The sequence below is a fragment of the Cucurbita maxima genome, unplaced genomic scaffold (genome assembly GCF_002738345.1).
Source record: "Cucurbita maxima cultivar Rimu unplaced genomic scaffold, Cmax_1.0 Cma_Scf00002, whole genome shotgun sequence".
In the NCBI taxonomy this organism is placed as follows: domain Eukaryota; kingdom Viridiplantae; phylum Streptophyta; class Magnoliopsida; order Cucurbitales; family Cucurbitaceae; genus Cucurbita; species Cucurbita maxima.
In genome coordinates, this window is record NW_019272018.1 from 6,666,895 (window position 1) to 6,683,254 (window position 16,360).

The 16,360-nt window shown below is 39.5% G+C and overlaps 3 protein-coding genes across 10 annotated transcripts; 2 read left to right on the forward strand and 1 right to left on the reverse strand.

Moving 5' to 3' along the window:
• Positions 1-1,402: 1,402 nt before the first annotated feature.
• Positions 1,403-4,328, forward strand: LOC111467922 (39S ribosomal protein L47, mitochondrial-like). Of its 5 annotated transcripts, none has more exons than XM_023113050.1 (4): positions 1,403-1,613; positions 2,093-2,270; positions 3,563-3,720; positions 3,848-4,328. In XM_023113050.1, exons 2-4 carry the CDS (start codon positions 2,105-2,107, stop codon positions 3,953-3,955), a joined length of 432 nt encoding a protein of 143 aa, XP_022968818.1. In that variant the 5' UTR covers positions 1,403-1,613; positions 2,093-2,104; the 3' UTR covers positions 3,956-4,328. The 5 variants fall into 5 exon arrangements, with proteins under 5 accessions (XP_022968818.1, XP_022968803.1, XP_022968794.1 ...); XM_023113035.1 differs by having other exon boundaries at positions 1,408-1,817; positions 2,090-2,270; XM_023113026.1 differs by having other exon boundaries at positions 1,408-1,817.
• A 426-nt stretch (positions 4,329-4,754) lies between these two features.
• On the forward strand, positions 4,755-11,745 carry LOC111467952. Of its 4 annotated transcripts, none has more exons than XM_023113066.1 (5): positions 4,755-5,138; positions 5,214-5,382; positions 6,353-6,724; positions 6,800-11,185; positions 11,347-11,745. In XM_023113066.1, exons 2-4 carry the CDS (start codon positions 5,251-5,253, stop codon positions 11,153-11,155), a joined length of 4,860 nt encoding a protein of 1,619 aa, XP_022968834.1. In that variant the 5' UTR covers positions 4,755-5,138; positions 5,214-5,250; the 3' UTR covers positions 11,156-11,185; positions 11,347-11,745. The 4 variants fall into 4 exon arrangements, with proteins under 4 accessions (XP_022968834.1, XP_022968832.1, XP_022968833.1 ...); XM_023113064.1 differs by having other exon boundaries at positions 4,755-5,025; positions 5,130-5,382; XM_023113065.1 differs by having other exon boundaries at positions 4,755-5,025; positions 5,181-5,382.
• Positions 11,746-11,889: 144 nt separating this feature from the next.
• On the reverse strand, positions 11,890-15,521 carry LOC111467982 (rac-like GTP-binding protein ARAC8). The gene is made up of 8 exons (XM_023113080.1): positions 15,196-15,521; positions 14,808-14,895; positions 14,589-14,698; positions 14,439-14,502; positions 12,849-12,913; positions 12,667-12,732; positions 12,402-12,496; positions 11,890-12,192 (listed from the first exon to the last, which is right to left on the reverse strand). Exons 1-8 carry the CDS (start codon positions 15,298-15,300, stop codon positions 12,153-12,155), a joined length of 633 nt encoding a protein of 210 aa, XP_022968848.1. The 5' UTR covers positions 15,301-15,521; the 3' UTR covers positions 11,890-12,152.
• Positions 15,522-16,360: the final 839 nt, after the last annotated feature.

A 16,360-nucleotide genomic window follows, 5' to 3' on the forward strand; every position in this document is an offset into this window, starting at 1 on the left:
GAGTAGGACTAAAAAGCAATTGGAATAATGTCTTCCCTTTTATATTTATTATCCTTTTGCCATATTCCTCTCCTCTTTTTTTTTTTTTTTTAATTTCTAATTTAACTCATTAATTGTTTTTTTAAGATTAAATTAATTAAATTTGAATGGGGTGATTTATAATTGTTTTTGAAGAAAGAAGGGTGGAGTAGCAAATAATTTTCCAACGCCCACATGATTGTTTGAATTATGGGAGGTTGAAAATTAATATTGATTAAACAGAAATTAATATTAAAAAGACAAATTGAATGGTCCACAAACCACATTTGTCATTACGCGTGTAAAAGCCTCCCCTAAGAATATGCATATCCCCTTTTACTTTCTCCTTTTTTTTCTTTTTTTTTTCTTTATTATTTTCTGGCCCACTTGGGGCCCACCCAACTTTCTAATTATTTCTAAATTTATTTTACTTTATCAACTTTAAATCAAATCACATCTTAATTATGGGATTAAGATTTGCAAAATTTAATCTCTTTTAATTTCTGAATTTATTTAATTTTATTTAAGGAAGACATGTTTTAAAGCCTTGAGAGAAAGCTCGAAAGAAAAAGCATACCCATGTAATTTATTTATAAATAAAAAAATAAATAAATAAAAAGAGGTTGGAGTGGAAGTAGCTGGGACCACCATACTTTTGCAAATTCTGTGCCTCTTTTTCTTCTTTTCCCTTTTTGCCCTTTTTGTAATCCAAAACCTCATTCTTTTGCCTTTGGGATATACCCTAATTTATAGGGTTTTCAAAGAATCCACCCTTCGTTCCCTTTATTTATTTATATATATGTATATTCTTCAACATTCTCAAACGTTATCTTAAAAACAATCCTTTTTGGTTAAGACTATATCCCTTTATCACTGTTTTATTAAAGTTCGTGTATCTCGATTCGTTTTATGTTTTTGGTTTTCGATTTTTCGAAAATAGAACTTTCTACAAAATTCATGTTTCTCGTGTTCTTGTTTTTAATTTCCCCAAATTACAAATAAAAGTGTTAATTTATGATTTTTCACTTACAAAATTGTACAATAAATTATTAAATTTTTTATTTAAAATATAACAAAAAATTATTATTGTAAGTGGATAATAAATAGACAGGTCCAATGAGTTTCTCTATTGGGCCTACATTAAATAAGAAGAAAAGCCCACTACCTATATCGGGCCCTTATTAGTAATTTGATCAAAGTCCATTTATAAGAACAATGGGCCATTAGGTCCAACGCCGACACTCATTTTGGGCTTGATGGATCTAGGCAATTCAGAACAATTTGGGCTTGGATATGTGAAAAGGCCCACTAGTTCTGAATTAATTAATTTAAAATTTAGTTTGATTTTTAATATTTGTGAGAAAATAAATAAATAAATAAAACCTGTGGTGTTTTACGTACCGCGTTCAGTTCTCAAATTCTCTCGCACTACGCACTCCCGCGTCACCGCTGCTATCTCGTCGCCGTTTACTCGCCGGAACCCAGATCGTTGCCGCTTTCTGGGTCCAAGCCTTGTTTTTGCAGTTCATAATATATCATCCCTTCTGGGTACAGTCCGTCGAACTGTAATAAGACTACGAACTTCAGAATCGGAGGTGAGTGAATCGGAGCCTTCGCCGTCATTTTGGGACAGACGTTGTTTTCTTTTCTTCGCTATCTCCTTCTCAGTTGTTGCTGCTCCCCGGCACGGCCCCATCGGAAGTTTAATTTTCGTTACTATCTCCATTTAGTCTGTAACCAGACGCCGCCTCACGCCAGTCTTCTTCGGCAGCCCCTCATTGTTTGGTCTCGTTGACCACGTATGCCCATTAACAAATATAGAAAAAAATTCTTCTCGTTGTCCAAGTTTGAAATCTGGTCTGATTTGAAATCTTTTTAAAATCTGGGGTTTCAAGCAGAGGGAAAAGAATTTTGTAGAAAATTGAATTGAACCAAACCAAATTTATGTCCAGCACTTATTGTTAGGGTTTCAGAAAGCTTAAATCTAAAGATGGTATTTCATTTTCAGATTATGTATTTTTAATGTTTTTGGATTGTCTGTAAACTCACTGTTTTAGTCTCTGAATTCAAGCAGCATTGGTGCAGCATGCTTCTGACACGAATATTTGGGCGGACATTTCTAGCTGCTGCTAGATCAGAAACTTCTGCTGCTACAGCTGCTGCTGGCTCTACAGCTAGGACAGGGTACAATCCGCTCGAGGAGTTTTTTGAGGCACATAGAAGTCCAGACGATGACAAACCTGTTGTATATGGTATATTCTTATATTTCCATTGAGCTTTGGCCTTTGTTATTAACCATCAATAAATTTGTATTTTGGTTCATTCAATTCGCAAAAATTTGCCTCAATATACTTTTTGTTGGGGATGAAAATATATACCTGGGTGTCTGGTCGGATATAGTGGAATTTGAACTTCAAGTCGTGGAGGGTCTACTCACTCATGGGAATGAATACAAATTGTTTAGATACAGCCACAACGCTACAAGAAAATACCTTCCTTGTTGTGCATGGAGTCTGAAGGCATCTTTTAAGAAAACAAGATTAGAAGTGGCCATGGACTACCCAGTACTTAGTCAAAGTTTAAATAATTGGTCGCTGGGGACTCTGGATTCAGCTTCATTGATAAAACATAAAAAACATATATATTGAGTTTCATGGTAGAATTCTCCTTCTTTGTTTTCTTTGAAAACGTGGTTGTTTGTAGAATTACCCGATTCGTTACAAAGTGAAATTAGGAGCCAGGACTTTAAACAGATGTCGGCTGCCATGATCATGTCTGATTTATCTACTTAGCTTCTATACCTTTTGGCTGTCACAGCATTCTTATTGCTGAAACTATGTAATGTGTGCCATATGATCGACCGTTGAAAATTTTATGTGGAGTTTTGAAATTTTTACAAATTGCTCTCAGTGTGGTTGCGCACCAGATACAAGTGTTATGTTCATATTCTAGCATGGTGTCTGTTCATTCAGTTACTCTCTTAGTACAAATTTGAATGCTTCCTCTTTGTCAAGAGGCTTTTGTTTAAGGATTTTAGATGCTTACTTTCCTCATCTCAATTCTCAGACTTGATCTTTGCACAAAGTTGCTATATATATATATATATATATTATATATATATATATAGGCCCTACTTCAAAGGAATAACGATGTCTTTTAAAAGTTAAAACAATAGGAATATCCCTAAAATTGTTTGACTCCATTACTATAGGCTTGATACTTTTGTATCTTATGAGTTTCGTGATATATAACTCTGTATGGTTAGCTCGTGGACGTACGGTTTGTTCTGGATGCTTGCAAACAGAAATGTCCCTTGCTTGGTAATTTTCTTCAGTATGTGACTGATTGAAATTTATAGTAAAGATAAACAATTGTGGGTTAAAAGACAAAACTCACTTTTCTTGAACAATGGAAGGCAAGAAAAGGCCCTTGATGAGAATTTAGTAGTTAGAACAAGTGGGTCCACTAGAATCTCATGCCTGAGATCTTGGGCTTTCTTCAAAACACAATATTGAGATTCTCATTGCAATGTCTATGCTGTCAGGTCGAAGTTGGAAGGCTTCAGAACTGCGGCTCAAGTCTTGGGACGATCTTAACAAGTTATGGTATGTCCTGTTGAAGGAGAAAAATATGTTGATGACACAGCGGCAGATGCTTAACGCACAAAATCTAAGGTTTCCTAATCCAGAACGCATTCCCAAGGTAAATAGAGGCGCAATATGCTTTCTATGTTTTGTTATATTTGTTCCCTTAGAACTGTTAATAGCTATATCGTTTAACTACTTCTCTAGTCTAATATCGACGTTGGTTGCTGATGATCGTAATTTAGGTGAGGAAATCAATGTGTCGAATCAAACAGGTACTTACCGAGAGAGCCATCGATGAACCAGATCCTCGGAGATGCGCAGAGTTGAAGAGGATGGTAAATGCCCTTTGATAATAAGCTAATCAATGATTCGAACCCAGCCTTGTACGTGGTGGTGTTCGCCGTCCCGGTAACAAAGGGAGGAAGTCGGGCGTCTATCAATTGAGTTGATTATGTAATCGAGGATCTCGTTAGGACTCTAATCTAGTTTTAAAAGACAGATATTGGAAGTTTTGGAGATAGTTATGAATTGTGGGAACATCATGATGGACAAGATTATTGTAGAAGATTTAGATGTGATGTGTGTGCTGAAAATGAAAGAGTTGACAAAGAAAAAAGGGTAAATAATGATGGTTTGATGTTGTTGTGTTGGGTAAATGAGAGAATGTTGATTAGACTTGCTCTGCTTTTCTATTAGCTTCTTAATCAAGATTGTTTATGTTCATGAGGGACCTTTCTTTCTCCTCTTCTTCTTCAAGATTTGCCACGTGGTGCACTCTTATTGGAGCGATGTACTCAAACCTCACTCAGGAAATTTTACATTAGATGCCTTTTGGCGACAGACAGAGAGGGTCGAGCGTCACCGACTGGGTAACCCAATCACCCCTTGGAAGAGAATGCCCGTATGGGGAAGGGGTTGTGGGACCCATACAATGACGAAATCAGGCAGCTAAGGCCCTTGGATTGAATGTCAGAGCCTAGTAATTAAAATCAAAAGTCAAATTTTAAATTTTTTTTTTTTTATAATAAAAAAGAGCATTTTGGGGCACGTTGTACCAGGTCAGTTGGGGCTGTGGGGGGAGTTGCATCACCGCCATGTCTATTTATCATTTACTCACCCAAATTGCCCGATCTGCCCGGGACTGCCCGGTCTCGGCTCCCTACCAAGTACCAAGTACACATTTCCTTTCTGCCTTCTGTTTTTCTCTTTCGTTCTTTTTTTTTTTTCCCCCTACTCCTCTCCCTCATTATCCCCCGTTCTATGTGCGCATTCGTTTTTCTCTCTCTAGATTCTCGCACTCTTCTCTCTCTCTCTCTCTCTCTTTCTTTCTAGGTTGAAAGGCGGCTCGAAATCTTTAATCGTCTTCTTCTTGCGCCTGCTTGGATCGGGACCTTAATTGGATCAGTCTTGGTTAGATAAGGTAAACCCTAGAATCGTATTTATTGGTACGCCGGTGTGGGATTTCCAAATCCCTCTTTCCTCTATCGGGACATGATACCAGGGCAGCGTTTTGTATTGATCTAGGGTTTCTCGGTAAGCGGATAGTTTTGAATTGCCTTTCGTCTGATGAATTAGGGTTAGGATTGATGGTACTCGTTCGGCGTGAAGGTGGGATCGAGGTTGGAATTGGGGAAAATGCAAGGCTATGCATGGGCGTCGAGGTGAGAACTGGAAACGGAGTCGGCACATGTGGACAGTCCCCACACGCGGTACCCAGATCGTAGAAGCAGATGGTTCTTCGTCATCGTCTTCATCTGCACCTACTTCGTTTTGCAAGGTAATGTTTTCTGTTTCTTTGTCCCGATTGTCCTTTTTTAAGGTATTCCCTTTGTGGTTCAGCTTTCTTTGTGCTTTTGTTTTAGCTCGTGCTGGCAAACAAAGCATTCGCTGTTGTAGGGAAATGAAAAGGTTGAAGAAATTGCTGGTTGCGTAAATGTTGGAGGGAGGAATTGTTTTTAGTTCTAATGTTCATTCTTTCTCTATGGAGGAATTTAGTAAAATGTCTCTGAAGCCCTGGGTGCGGCATGGATTTTTTTTTAATTTAAATTTTTGTGGATCTTGGCACTCGATGAGCGGTCTGGAGGCTTCAGAAACAGTCTCATGATTATTACAAAAAAATATGTAACTGATTTTCTGCTCGGCATTACCGAATGCGAATGTAGATTCTTTGTCTTTAGGACGGGGCGTTAATTCATTGAAACTAGCCAATTTTTTTTTTTCCCTTCCAACCGATGGATGTTTTGCCATCGACCCATCTGTTTTAGGTTTGATGCTAATCCCAAGGCATATTTGCTTCACCAGGGGCAGGATGTTCATGATCTTAACTTCAGCTGTTTCTTATTACCTTTTTTATTTTGAGAAATGGGTTTGTATATGGTGATCGAATAAGACATCTTATTGACTAGTTTGAATCAAGAAGCAATTCAATGTGTTTCAACAAACATTTTCTCTTAAAATATTGTTTGGACATGTATTAGATGATATAATTGAATCCACGTATGCTGATATATGGGAATTGTTCTCATGAGGAAAACATTGCTGTTTTTTATACTTAAAAGGTGCAAGCTTTTTCCCCTCATGGGTTTTTTTTGGGAGCTGGGAAGGAATACATCATGTGCTATAATATTATGTAGCTTCCTCTAGTCTTGCTTGCTATTTCCAATATTTTAGTTACCCTTAAAATTTCAAATGTCTATTGGCAGGCACATCTTTTTGATGACTCACTATTCTCTACTATCCTTGAACAGGGTGGACGTAGGATTAGTGTTGGTGATTGTGCTCTTTTCAAACCCCCCAAAGACTCCCCACCTTTTATTGGCATAATCCGGTGGTTGACTACTGGTAAGGAGAATAAATTGAAGTTGGGTGTGAATTGGCTTTATCGATCTTCTGAATTAAAGCTCGGCAAAGGCATCCTTTTGGAAGCTGCGCCCAACGAAGTGTTCTATTCCTTTCACAAGGATGAAATTCCTGCTGCATCTTTACTCCACCCGTGTAAAGTTGCATTCCTTCCTAAGGACATCAAACTTCCATCAGGAATTTCGTCATTTGTGTGCCGGAGAGTGTATGACATAAGGAATAAGTGTTTACGGTGGCTAACTGATCAGGATTATATTAATGTAAGCTCCTGATGCTTTATTCATTATTCTCTATTAGTTGGTGTGATATTAGGTTAATTGTATTTGTTTTATTAGGAACATCGGGAAGAAGTGGATCAATTATTAGACAAGACGAGGTTAGAAATGCATGCTTCAGTCCAACCTGGTGGCCGATCACCTAAGCGTACTAGTGGTCCAACATCAACATCTCAGTTAAAAGCTAATTCAGATAGTGTTCAAGCCGCCTTTCCTTCTCACACGAAAGGCAAGAAAAGAGAGAGGAGTGACCAGGGATTAGAATCTGTTAAACATGAACGCATCGTAAAAGCTGATGAAGGGGATTCTGCTAACTGCAGATTGGAAAATACTTTAAAGTTTGAGATCACAAAAATTGCTGAAAAAGGGAGCTTAGTTGATTCTGAAGCTGTCGAGAAATTGGTGCAGCTTATGCTGTCTGATAGTGACAAAAAAATTGATTTGGCTGGCAGATCAGCACTTGCAGGTGTGATAGCTGCCACAGATAAGGTTGAGTGCCTTAATCAGTTTGTACATCTTAAGGGTTTACCTGTGCTTGATGAATGGCTCCAAGAGGTTCACAAGGGAAAAATTGGCAGTGGCGGTAGCCCCAAGGATAGCGATAAAGCAGTTGAGGAATTTCTACTGATTTTGCTTCGAGCCCTTGATAAACTACCTGTAAATCTTCCTGCTTTGCAGATGTGCCATATTGGAAAGTCTGTGAATCATTTACGCTCACATAAGAACTTGGAAATTCAGAAGAAAGCAAGGAGCTTAGTGGACACATGGAAAAAACGTGTTGAAGCTGAAATGAACATTAATGATGCAAAGTCTGGTTCAAACCAAGCTGTTGCATGGAGTGCAAGAACTCGATCATCTGAAGTTGCTCATGGTGGGAGGAACCAAGATGCATCCTCTGAAGTTGCCATGAAGAGCTCAGTTTCTCAGCTTTCTACATCCAAATCTGCTTCAGTTAAGCTTGCTCAGGATGATAGTGTTACAAGATCTGCATCTGCCTCTCCTGGTTCTATGAAACCAGTTTTATCACCCGCATCAGCAAGTATTAACTCGAAAGATGGATCATCCAGAAATCCTGGTGTTTGTGGCACAGCTGATCTTTCTCAAACTATTGCCAGGGATGAAAAGAGTAGCAGTTCCAGTCAGTCCCATAATAATAGTCAATCTTGTTCTAGTGAACATGGTAAAAGTGGTGGTTTAGGGAAGGAGGATGCCAGAAGCTCTACTGCTGGTTCAATGAGTGTGAATAAGATCTCAGGTGGTGGATCTCGACAGCGCAAATCAGTCAATGGATTTCCTAGCACTGTTCTCTCTGGGGCTCAACGAGATGTAGGGTCAGGAAAAAGTTCTTTGCACCGAAACACAGTTTTAGAGAGATCATCTCAATCGGGAACAACCTTTGAAAAGGCATCTGATGGACCTATTGGTGAGGGAAACAGTCCTAAATTGATAGTAAAGATCACCAATCGAGGCCGGAGTCCTGCACACAGTGTTAGTGGTGGATCGTTTGAAGATCCTTCAATAATGAATAGCAGGGCTTCTTCTCCTCCACTTTCAGAGAAGCATGATCAATTTGATCACAGTAAGAGTGATACCTGTCAGCCTAATATTACTGGAGATGTGAATGTCGGGCCCTGGCAGAATAGTGATGTAAAGGATATGGTGACCGGCTCTGATGATGGCGATGGATCTCCTGCTGCTGTACATGGTGAGGATCGATGTCAGGCTGTCAAGGACATAAAAGTTTCAAGGGCGAATGATCATAAAAATGGGAAGTTACATGAAGCTTCTTTGAGCTCCATAAATGCTTTAATTGAGAGTTGTATTAAATGCTCCGAAGCTAATATGCCTACCTCACTCATGGATAATGTTGGAATGAATTTACTTGCTAGTGTAGCTGCCGTTGAGATGTCAAAGTCTGATTTTGTTTTGCCTTCTGATACACAAGGAAATATCTCTGCAGTTGACCGAACCTCCAGAAGCAGTGATTGTAAAGTTAAAGCATCTTATCCTGAAGAGGATGCTAGAGATAACATCCAGTCGAATGATGCTATGGATGTTTCTGAGCAGGGCGTGATCACTACTTCTTTTGGAGCTAAAATTGTGGATGGAAGGTGTGCTTCACAATCTGAAGAGAAACCTGTTGGAGATTTGAGTGGTCATTCAAAATCATCTGGTGTAAATTTGCAACCAACTGCTGTGCCATTTCCAGATGGTTGTATAAAAATGAACGAGGCTGGAGGGCCTATCTCTCCTTCTAGGATGCCAGAGAAGGGCTCTGAGATGGAGGGGGCTAAACCAGTTGAAGACAGTAAGGCAGCTGATGTAGTTGATGGAGATAGCAGTTCTAAATCTAAACCTAAGCCAAGCAGTTCTTTGCCTGATGGTAGTGTGGTTGGCGATGGTATCTCAAATCGCGAAGTTGAAGCGGATGTTGTTAATGACCCTTTGCATAGGTTGCAAGAAGTTGATGGCAATTCAAACGATAGACTGCATGGTGTTAGTACATCTGACCGAAGGCTATCTTCTAAGTTGAACTGCGATTCTGCCAAATTAAGGAATGATGAATTACTTCAGGCTTCAGGCTCTTCAAGTAATTTGATTTCTGTAAGTGCAAGTGAGATGAAGGCCGAGAAGAATGATGAAACCAACACATCAGCTGATGTGAAACTTGAAAAACCTCAAAGCGACCTGGATCCTATGGTATCTGAATCTCGAAGTGTAGGTGGCTCATGTTCAGCGACCAACCTTGAGGGCGAGCACATGGAGGAGAATTTGGAATCTAAATTTAATAAGGAGAAAAATGGAGGACAAACACATCATTGGCAATCTATTCTCACTCCTGTTCGAGAAACTGAGCAGCCTCTTCCATCCAAGAGGTCCAAATTAGCTGATGCTGAAGCAGAAGAAGCAGAGGAGTCTACATCCACTGCTGCAGATGCTGGTTCCATGTCTGCTTCAGGAGCGCCAGATATGGATGCTAAGTTGGAATTTGATTTGAATGAAGGCTTTAATGTAGATGATGGAAAATGCAGTGAGCCAAGCAGCATTCCTGCTTCAATTACAACTGTTCAGTTAATTAGTCCGTTACCTTTTCCTGTATCTATATCTAATGTGGCAAGCAACATTCCTGCTTCAATTACAGTTGCAGCTGCAGCAAAAAGACCCTTTGTACCACCTGACGATCTATTGAGGAGTAAAGGGGAACTTGGCTGGAAAGGATCAGCCGCCACAAGTGCTTTTCGACCTGCTGAACCTAGAAAAATTCTAGAAATGCCACTAGGTGTTCCAACTGCTTCACTTCCTGATGCTGCAGCCAGTAAAATTTCACGACCCCCATTGGATATTGACTTGAATGTTCCTGATGAAAGGACTCTTGAGGATATGAATCCCCAGATATTTTCTGAGGAGGTGGCTTCTAAGTCTGGCCTGGTTAATAATCGTGATCTAGCACGTGATATAGGTTCCACACATGGGCGTTGTTCTGGTGGGCTAGATCTTGACTTAAACCGAGTTGATGATGCTCCTGATCCAAGCAGCTTCTCCTTGAACAACTGTCGTAGAATAGAAACTCCTCTTAGTGTTAAATCATCAACTGTTCGTCTCAATGACAAGGTGAATTTTCACAGGGACTTTGATTTGAATGGGCCTATTGCTGATGAGAGCACTACTGAACCGTCAATATTTCCTCAGCATGCTAGAAGCCATATGCCATCCCAGCCAACTGTTTCTGGCCTTTGGATGAACAATGCAGAAATAGGAAATTTTCCATCCTGGTTTCCTCCAGGAAATGCTTATTCAGCTGTTGCAATTCCATCAATTATGCCTGATAGAGCAGAACAGGCTTTTCCAGTTGCAACAAATGGACCGCCCAGGATTTTGGGACCCACAAGTGGTACCAGTCCATATAGCACCGATGTCTTTAGAGGCCAAGTATTATCATCTTCTCCTGCAGTGCCGTTTCCTTCAACTTTTCAATATCCTGTCCTTTCTTTTGGAAACAGCTTTCCTCTACCCTCGGCCACATTTTCAGGCAACGCAACAACATATGTTGATTCGTCATCTGGTGGCAGGCTTTGCTTCCCTGCAGTCGCTTCACAGTTCTTAGCTCCTCCCGGTGCAGTTTCAACGCATTATCCAAGACCTTTTGTTGTCAGTCACTTGGATGGCAGCAACAATACTAGTTCTGATAGTAGTAGAAAGTGGGGGAGACAAGGTTTAGATCTAAATGCTGGCCCTATTGTTCCAGACGTTGAAGGAAGAGAGGAATCATCGTCCTTGGTACCAAGGCAACTATCTGTTGCCAGTTCGCAAGCCACCACCGAGGAGCATATGAGGATTTACCAGCCAGCAATTGGCATGATGAAGAGAAAAGAGCCAGAGGGAGGGTGGGATGGGTACAAACAGTCATCATGGTAGCAGAAAGATCCTGTTGAATCCTCAAAGCTGGTGAGTTTGTTTAGATCTTTCTAGTTTTGACCGCGGGGAAAGATGTTGTAAGGGTGGGATGGGGGTACATGGTGTTGGATGGCGCTTTAATATGAATATATGTAATGTATATTCCATGATTTATATTCTAATGTTGAAAGTGTTAATTATCTGTTTTTCAGTGCTTTGAGGATTGGCATTGAGCTGACTTCCACTGCTGGTTGTCATCTTTGTGTGCTTTTTGGAGGAGGTGGTGAGTAGTATCTCATGTTCTTCATGGTCTCCAACCCCACACCTTTTCTCTGTATCAGTTGTGACTAAAAAAAGAATGTCTGGGGCCTTCAAGCTTCTTGTCACTTGAATTTGTTCTGGGTGGCTGCAGATAATTTCATCTTTGTAGATATTTAACTGTTGGAAAAGCATGCTCTATCTGATAATTGGTGCCGATAAAGGTGTTCAGTGCATCAATTTAATATACTGTTGAACTCAAAATCTTTCCCATCCTTTTTGCAGCTATTTCACCAATATGAACCGGTGAATTGCCTTGATCATATTTATAATTTCATTTTTTTTTCCCTGAAGCCAGAGAGTTCTACCCTCGTTTTGTTTTGTTTTTTTTTCTTTTTAATTTTGTGTTGCAAATAATCAATGGCCAGGTTATGAAACAGTGTTGTATGTTAAATGTATCATGGGCAGGTTATGAGCAGCAGCAGCGGCGGCGGCGGTAGGTTTATAAGGCAGTTCCTATTAGAGTTATTATTGTACAATATACCACCGAATGGAGGAAGAGAAAGCAGAGTTCACACGCCACATCCTTCCCCCTAAAAATAATTGTATACAACGAAGCGACTAAAAGAACCTTAAAAAAGTGGATACAAATCAGACTTAAAAACAGCTACTGATATTATGAAACATTGGTGGCTTCCAACATATTTTCCTAGCTTCAAACAACCCTCTGTTGTTTTGTTGTAAAGTAAAGCTGCTGCTCTCAACTTTGCCTCATAAGGTTTCTTCCACAAATTACATTTCTGCATTCATTCCAAAACAAAGCATAAGCAGAGACAGATCAATGATTGTTTTGAAGTTTATTCTACTTGCAAAGCAGCCTCCCCTATGAAGGTGTACTACGAAGTGAACGACTCTATAACTCGAAACAACTGAATAACCCAATCCCAATCTCGATTCCGAGTTGGGACTTAAATTTTGATAAATTAGAGAGGATGATGAGAGAACTAACAGCAGGCATCCACGGTGTGGCTTCCTCTTTTCTTTTTGTTTCTGTGGTGGCTTGATTACAACCTTTATTGCTGCATCAAAAACTGCTTTCACATTCTGCAATGGCCACTCAACACTCACAATCAAACCGCACAAAGATGAACACTACTTTTGCTGCTACTAAATTACATGAATTATTTTTCTAAGGTGGTCAGTGATCAGATCTACTAAAATAGCTCAAGATTTTGGTGCGCATGAGATAAGAAAATTTTTTATAGCCCGAGTACCTGCTGGGTTTTTGAGCTGCATTCGATATAATACATTGCACCGATCTGTTTACGGAGTTCCTCACCCTGATTAGATCGAACCATCAACACCAAGAGTTAAAATTCATCATAATCACGAGGCAAACACAAGCAGCGTCGTTTCCTACTTTTCCTTCCTAAGCATGTTACAACGAAAAAATCACCTGCGAAGTGGTTACAGGCACCAATCCAGGATGATCAGCCAAATAGAATTTGTCCTCTCGAAGATCTAAGCAACGAAAATGAGCACAAGTCAACCAAGAATTGTTGTTCTGAGAGTGAGAACCAACGCAAATGACAGAAAATACAGTAAAGGAACACAACAAATCATTTAGCTTGAAGAATCAGAGCATTCCAACAGTGAGAGGATTAGGACAAAATTTTGTGATGCAAGTGCACATAACAGCTGAAAAGTAGACATTTGCATCAAATATGACAGGAAGTTCGCTTCGAGAGTTCCCTTTACTGAGTAGGGTTGCTGGTGCTTGCCAAAAGAGAAGACACATCGTTCAGACAATGATCTAGGGAGTTGAGCAACCTGGTCAAGCTGACTACTTGGAATTCTTTTAGAATGGGTCTGGTCTCAAAAGGTATTAAACAATCACTTAAAACGGGCCCACATCTCAATTCTCAACAATAATTAAATGCTAAACTCTTTGCATTTTTGCTCACAGTGGCAAGGAAAACAGTCTCTTGGAAGAACCTGAGTAGCTCTTCTTTCCTTATGGCCATGCTGTGCAGCACCTACTACTAGTAATATTATTTTGCCTCCTGCAAACTTCTAACTCATTTGCAAGTACACATGTGAGACCCCACATCGACAGGAGAGGAGAACGAAGCATTCTTTATAAGTGTGTGAAAACCTCTCCCTAACAGATACGTTTAAAAACCTTGAAGGGAAGCTCGAAAGGAAAAGCCTAAAGAGGACAATATCTGCTAGCATTGGGATTGGACTATTACAAATAGTATCAGAGCCAGACACTGAGTGATGTGTCAGCGAGGAAATTGAGCCTCGAAGGGGGGTGGACATGAGGCAGTGTGCTAGCAAGGACGTTGGGCCCCGAAGGGGGTGAATTGGGGGGTCCCACGTCGATTAAAGAAGGGAACGAGTGCCAACGAGGACGCTTGACCCCTGAGGGAGGTGGATTGTGAGATCCCACATCGGTTGGGAGGAGAACAAAACATTCTTTATAAGAATGCAGAAACTTCTCCTAGCAGACACGTTTTAGAAACCTTGAACAGAAGCTCGAAAGGGAAAGCTCAAAGAGGACAATATCTGCCAGTGGTGGACTTGGGTTGTTACAACATAGGCTAGTCCTCTCAACAATTTAAACATTGCAAGCACCACATCTTTATAAATCTCTTAGTATCAACCCTATCCCACGAGTGGTAGACATTCACACATCCTAAACTAGATCCGGAAAAAAACAGCATTCCACTCGGGGGCGTGAACCGGAACTCTAGTCTGAGCTCACATCCAAACCCCACAAGGCCCGCAAGTACTCTAAACAAAAGGGTTTGTTGTCAAGGACTTTCTTGTTTGCAAGCATTCCTACTTTAGGTAGCCTCTTCTCACCTCCTACCTTATTTTCAACAAATTCAAATGAAAAGGAAAAAAGAATAAAGAGATAACGTTTTCTTTGGTTATGTACCTCATTTAGTGGATAAAGAAAGGAAGAAAAAAGAAGAAAGTTTGAAACAAATACAACCAATAGCTACCTACAGTCAACTACAATCAGAAAAGGATGGCCTACCCAGTTTGGTGCCAACCAATACCACCGGGACTCCAGGTGCATAATGTTGAAGCTCTGGAATCCACTGATCAAGAACCAAACCATCAGAAATTCCTAGTTGCAAACATGAAGATGATAGAGCATAGTAGAAAAAAAGCTTGTGTTTATCACCTTCTTAAGCACGTTTTCGTAACTCGCTCGACTAACTAACGAAAAGGCAAGGATGAAAACATCAGCTCCTCTGTAGCTCAATGGCCTTAACCTATTGTAATCTTCTTGACCTATATGCATTATTATAACCAAAACCAAGTTGAATATTCTAAAATTTCTATGAACAGATGATACAACAACTTGAATGCTTGGTTTAAGGCAATGAAGGAGTTATAGTACCGGCTGTATCCCAGAGGCCTAAATTGACAGTGGTGCCATCAGCCACCACATTTGCACTGAAGTTATCAAACACTGTGGGAATGTAATCCTGATAAACACAACTGATTATGCTTTCTGTTTGAAAAACACAGGCAATTATGATCATAGCAAGCAAGAACAACTGTGAATTAAACGACAATCTGAAGACAAGAACCATACATAGACAAGAAATTAAAAGAAACCCCAAGAAAAAACCCAAAATCATGAGAAATACGGAAAAAAAACACAAGAATTAGCAACAGAGAAGATGAAACTACAGAACAAAAACGACCCAGAAATGGGGAGAAACTTAGAAAACGTAAGATTAAGGCACACCCAGATGAATCTTTTGATGAAAAGAAGAACATACAGTGGGGAATTTGTTACTGGTATAGCATATAAGCATGCAGGTCTTCCCCACAGCCCCATCTCCGACCGTAACGCACTTGATGAACCTTGAAGCAGTGGAAGCCATTGTAAAAACCAAAACCCAGATGGCGAAGAAGAACCTCTCAGTCTCTAAAACCGTTCAGAAATGGAAATTGCTACACAAAAAACAAACTAAAAGGGGCGTTTACAGAGTCGTCTATTAGAGAGAAAAGAGAGAGAAAATAGGAGGGTTGAGAGGGAAAGAGTGGTAAATCACATGATTCTCACTAATTTCACTCATTCCTGCCCGCTCTCCCTTTTTTTTTTCTTTTTTTCCTTTTTTGGGGTTGGATTTGATTACGAGTTTATATCGTAATTCACATCAGATAGTATCAGTTTTCATTATTGAATGCCTTTTTTGTTTCAGAAAAAAAGAAAAAAAAAATAATCTTTTGGGTGTATTGCCATGAATCATTTCAATCAACAAGCAATACCCTTTTGGTGTTTATTACCCAATCAAAATTCTCCGGTAACAAATCAACGAACAAACGAACAAAATCAAAGAAAACCCATTATAGAGATAGATCTTGAACTGTCAGATTTGTTTTTATTTTATGTAAAATCTTTGTTGTTTGATCTTAATGATGAGCTAGTGTGCAATGTTTTGTAAATCGTAAAATACATTAATATTCAAAACGGGCTAGAAAAGGAAAAGAGATAAAGAACTGGATTAGTGGAAAAGTCAAGGACCACCCCCATAAATTTTCAAATTTTCTAAAAGGATTTTACTTTTTTTTTTTTTTTTTCCTTTCCCTTTTCCTCTTTTTCATGTAGAAGATAAGCAAGGGCAGTGTGGTCCAAGTCAGCTCTAAAGGTATGATATTTATTAATTCAATTTTTTTTTTCATTCCCTTGAGATCATAGGTCGATCTCAGGGTAGAACAAATTATTACTTATAAAATGCCAACAAAAGGGGCTGGCCCACAAAAAGTAGATTGAGAGATCCTACATTGAGTCTACCAGAGAATAGATTGTGAGATCACACGTAAATTAGATCGGAGAGGAAAGAAGGATATAAGCTATGTAAGCTATTTTGTATTATGAGTAATAAAAATTTGAAGGCTAAAAAGGGAAGTCTACAAAAAAAAAAAAAAAAAAAAAAAAAA

Excerpts from the sequence above, each read along its gene's own strand:
- LOC111467952 (XM_023113066.1), top strand. The coding sequence starts at position 5,251 with ATGCATGGGCGTCGAGGTGAGAACTGGAAACGGAGTCGGCACATGTGG. Across the intron at positions 5,383-6,352 it reads CACCTACTTCGTTTTGCAAG|GGTGGACGTAGGATTAGTGT; the intron begins GTAATGTTTTCT and ends ATCCTTGAACAG. Across the intron at positions 6,725-6,799 it reads CTGATCAGGATTATATTAAT|GAACATCGGGAAGAAGTGGA; the intron begins GTAAGCTCCTGA and ends TTGTTTTATTAG.
- LOC111467922 (XM_023113050.1), top strand. The coding sequence starts at position 2,105 with ATGCTTCTGACACGAATATTTGGGCGGACATTTCTAGCTGCTGCTAGA. Across the intron at positions 2,271-3,562 it reads TGACAAACCTGTTGTATATG|GTCGAAGTTGGAAGGCTTCA; the intron begins GTATATTCTTAT and ends CTATGCTGTCAG. Across the intron at positions 3,721-3,847 it reads ATCCAGAACGCATTCCCAAG|GTGAGGAAATCAATGTGTCG; the intron begins GTAAATAGAGGC and ends ATCGTAATTTAG.
- LOC111467982 (XM_023113080.1), bottom strand. The coding sequence starts at position 15,300 with ATGGCTTCCACTGCTTCAAGGTTCATCAAGTGCGTTACGGTCGGAGAT. Across the intron at positions 14,699-14,807 it reads AGGCCTCTGGGATACAGCCG|GTCAAGAAGATTACAATAGG; the intron begins GTACTATAACTC and ends TAATGCATATAG. Across the intron at positions 12,733-12,848 it reads TGCCTGTAACCACTTCGCAG|GGTGAGGAACTCCGTAAACA; the intron begins GTGATTTTTTCG and ends CGATCTAATCAG.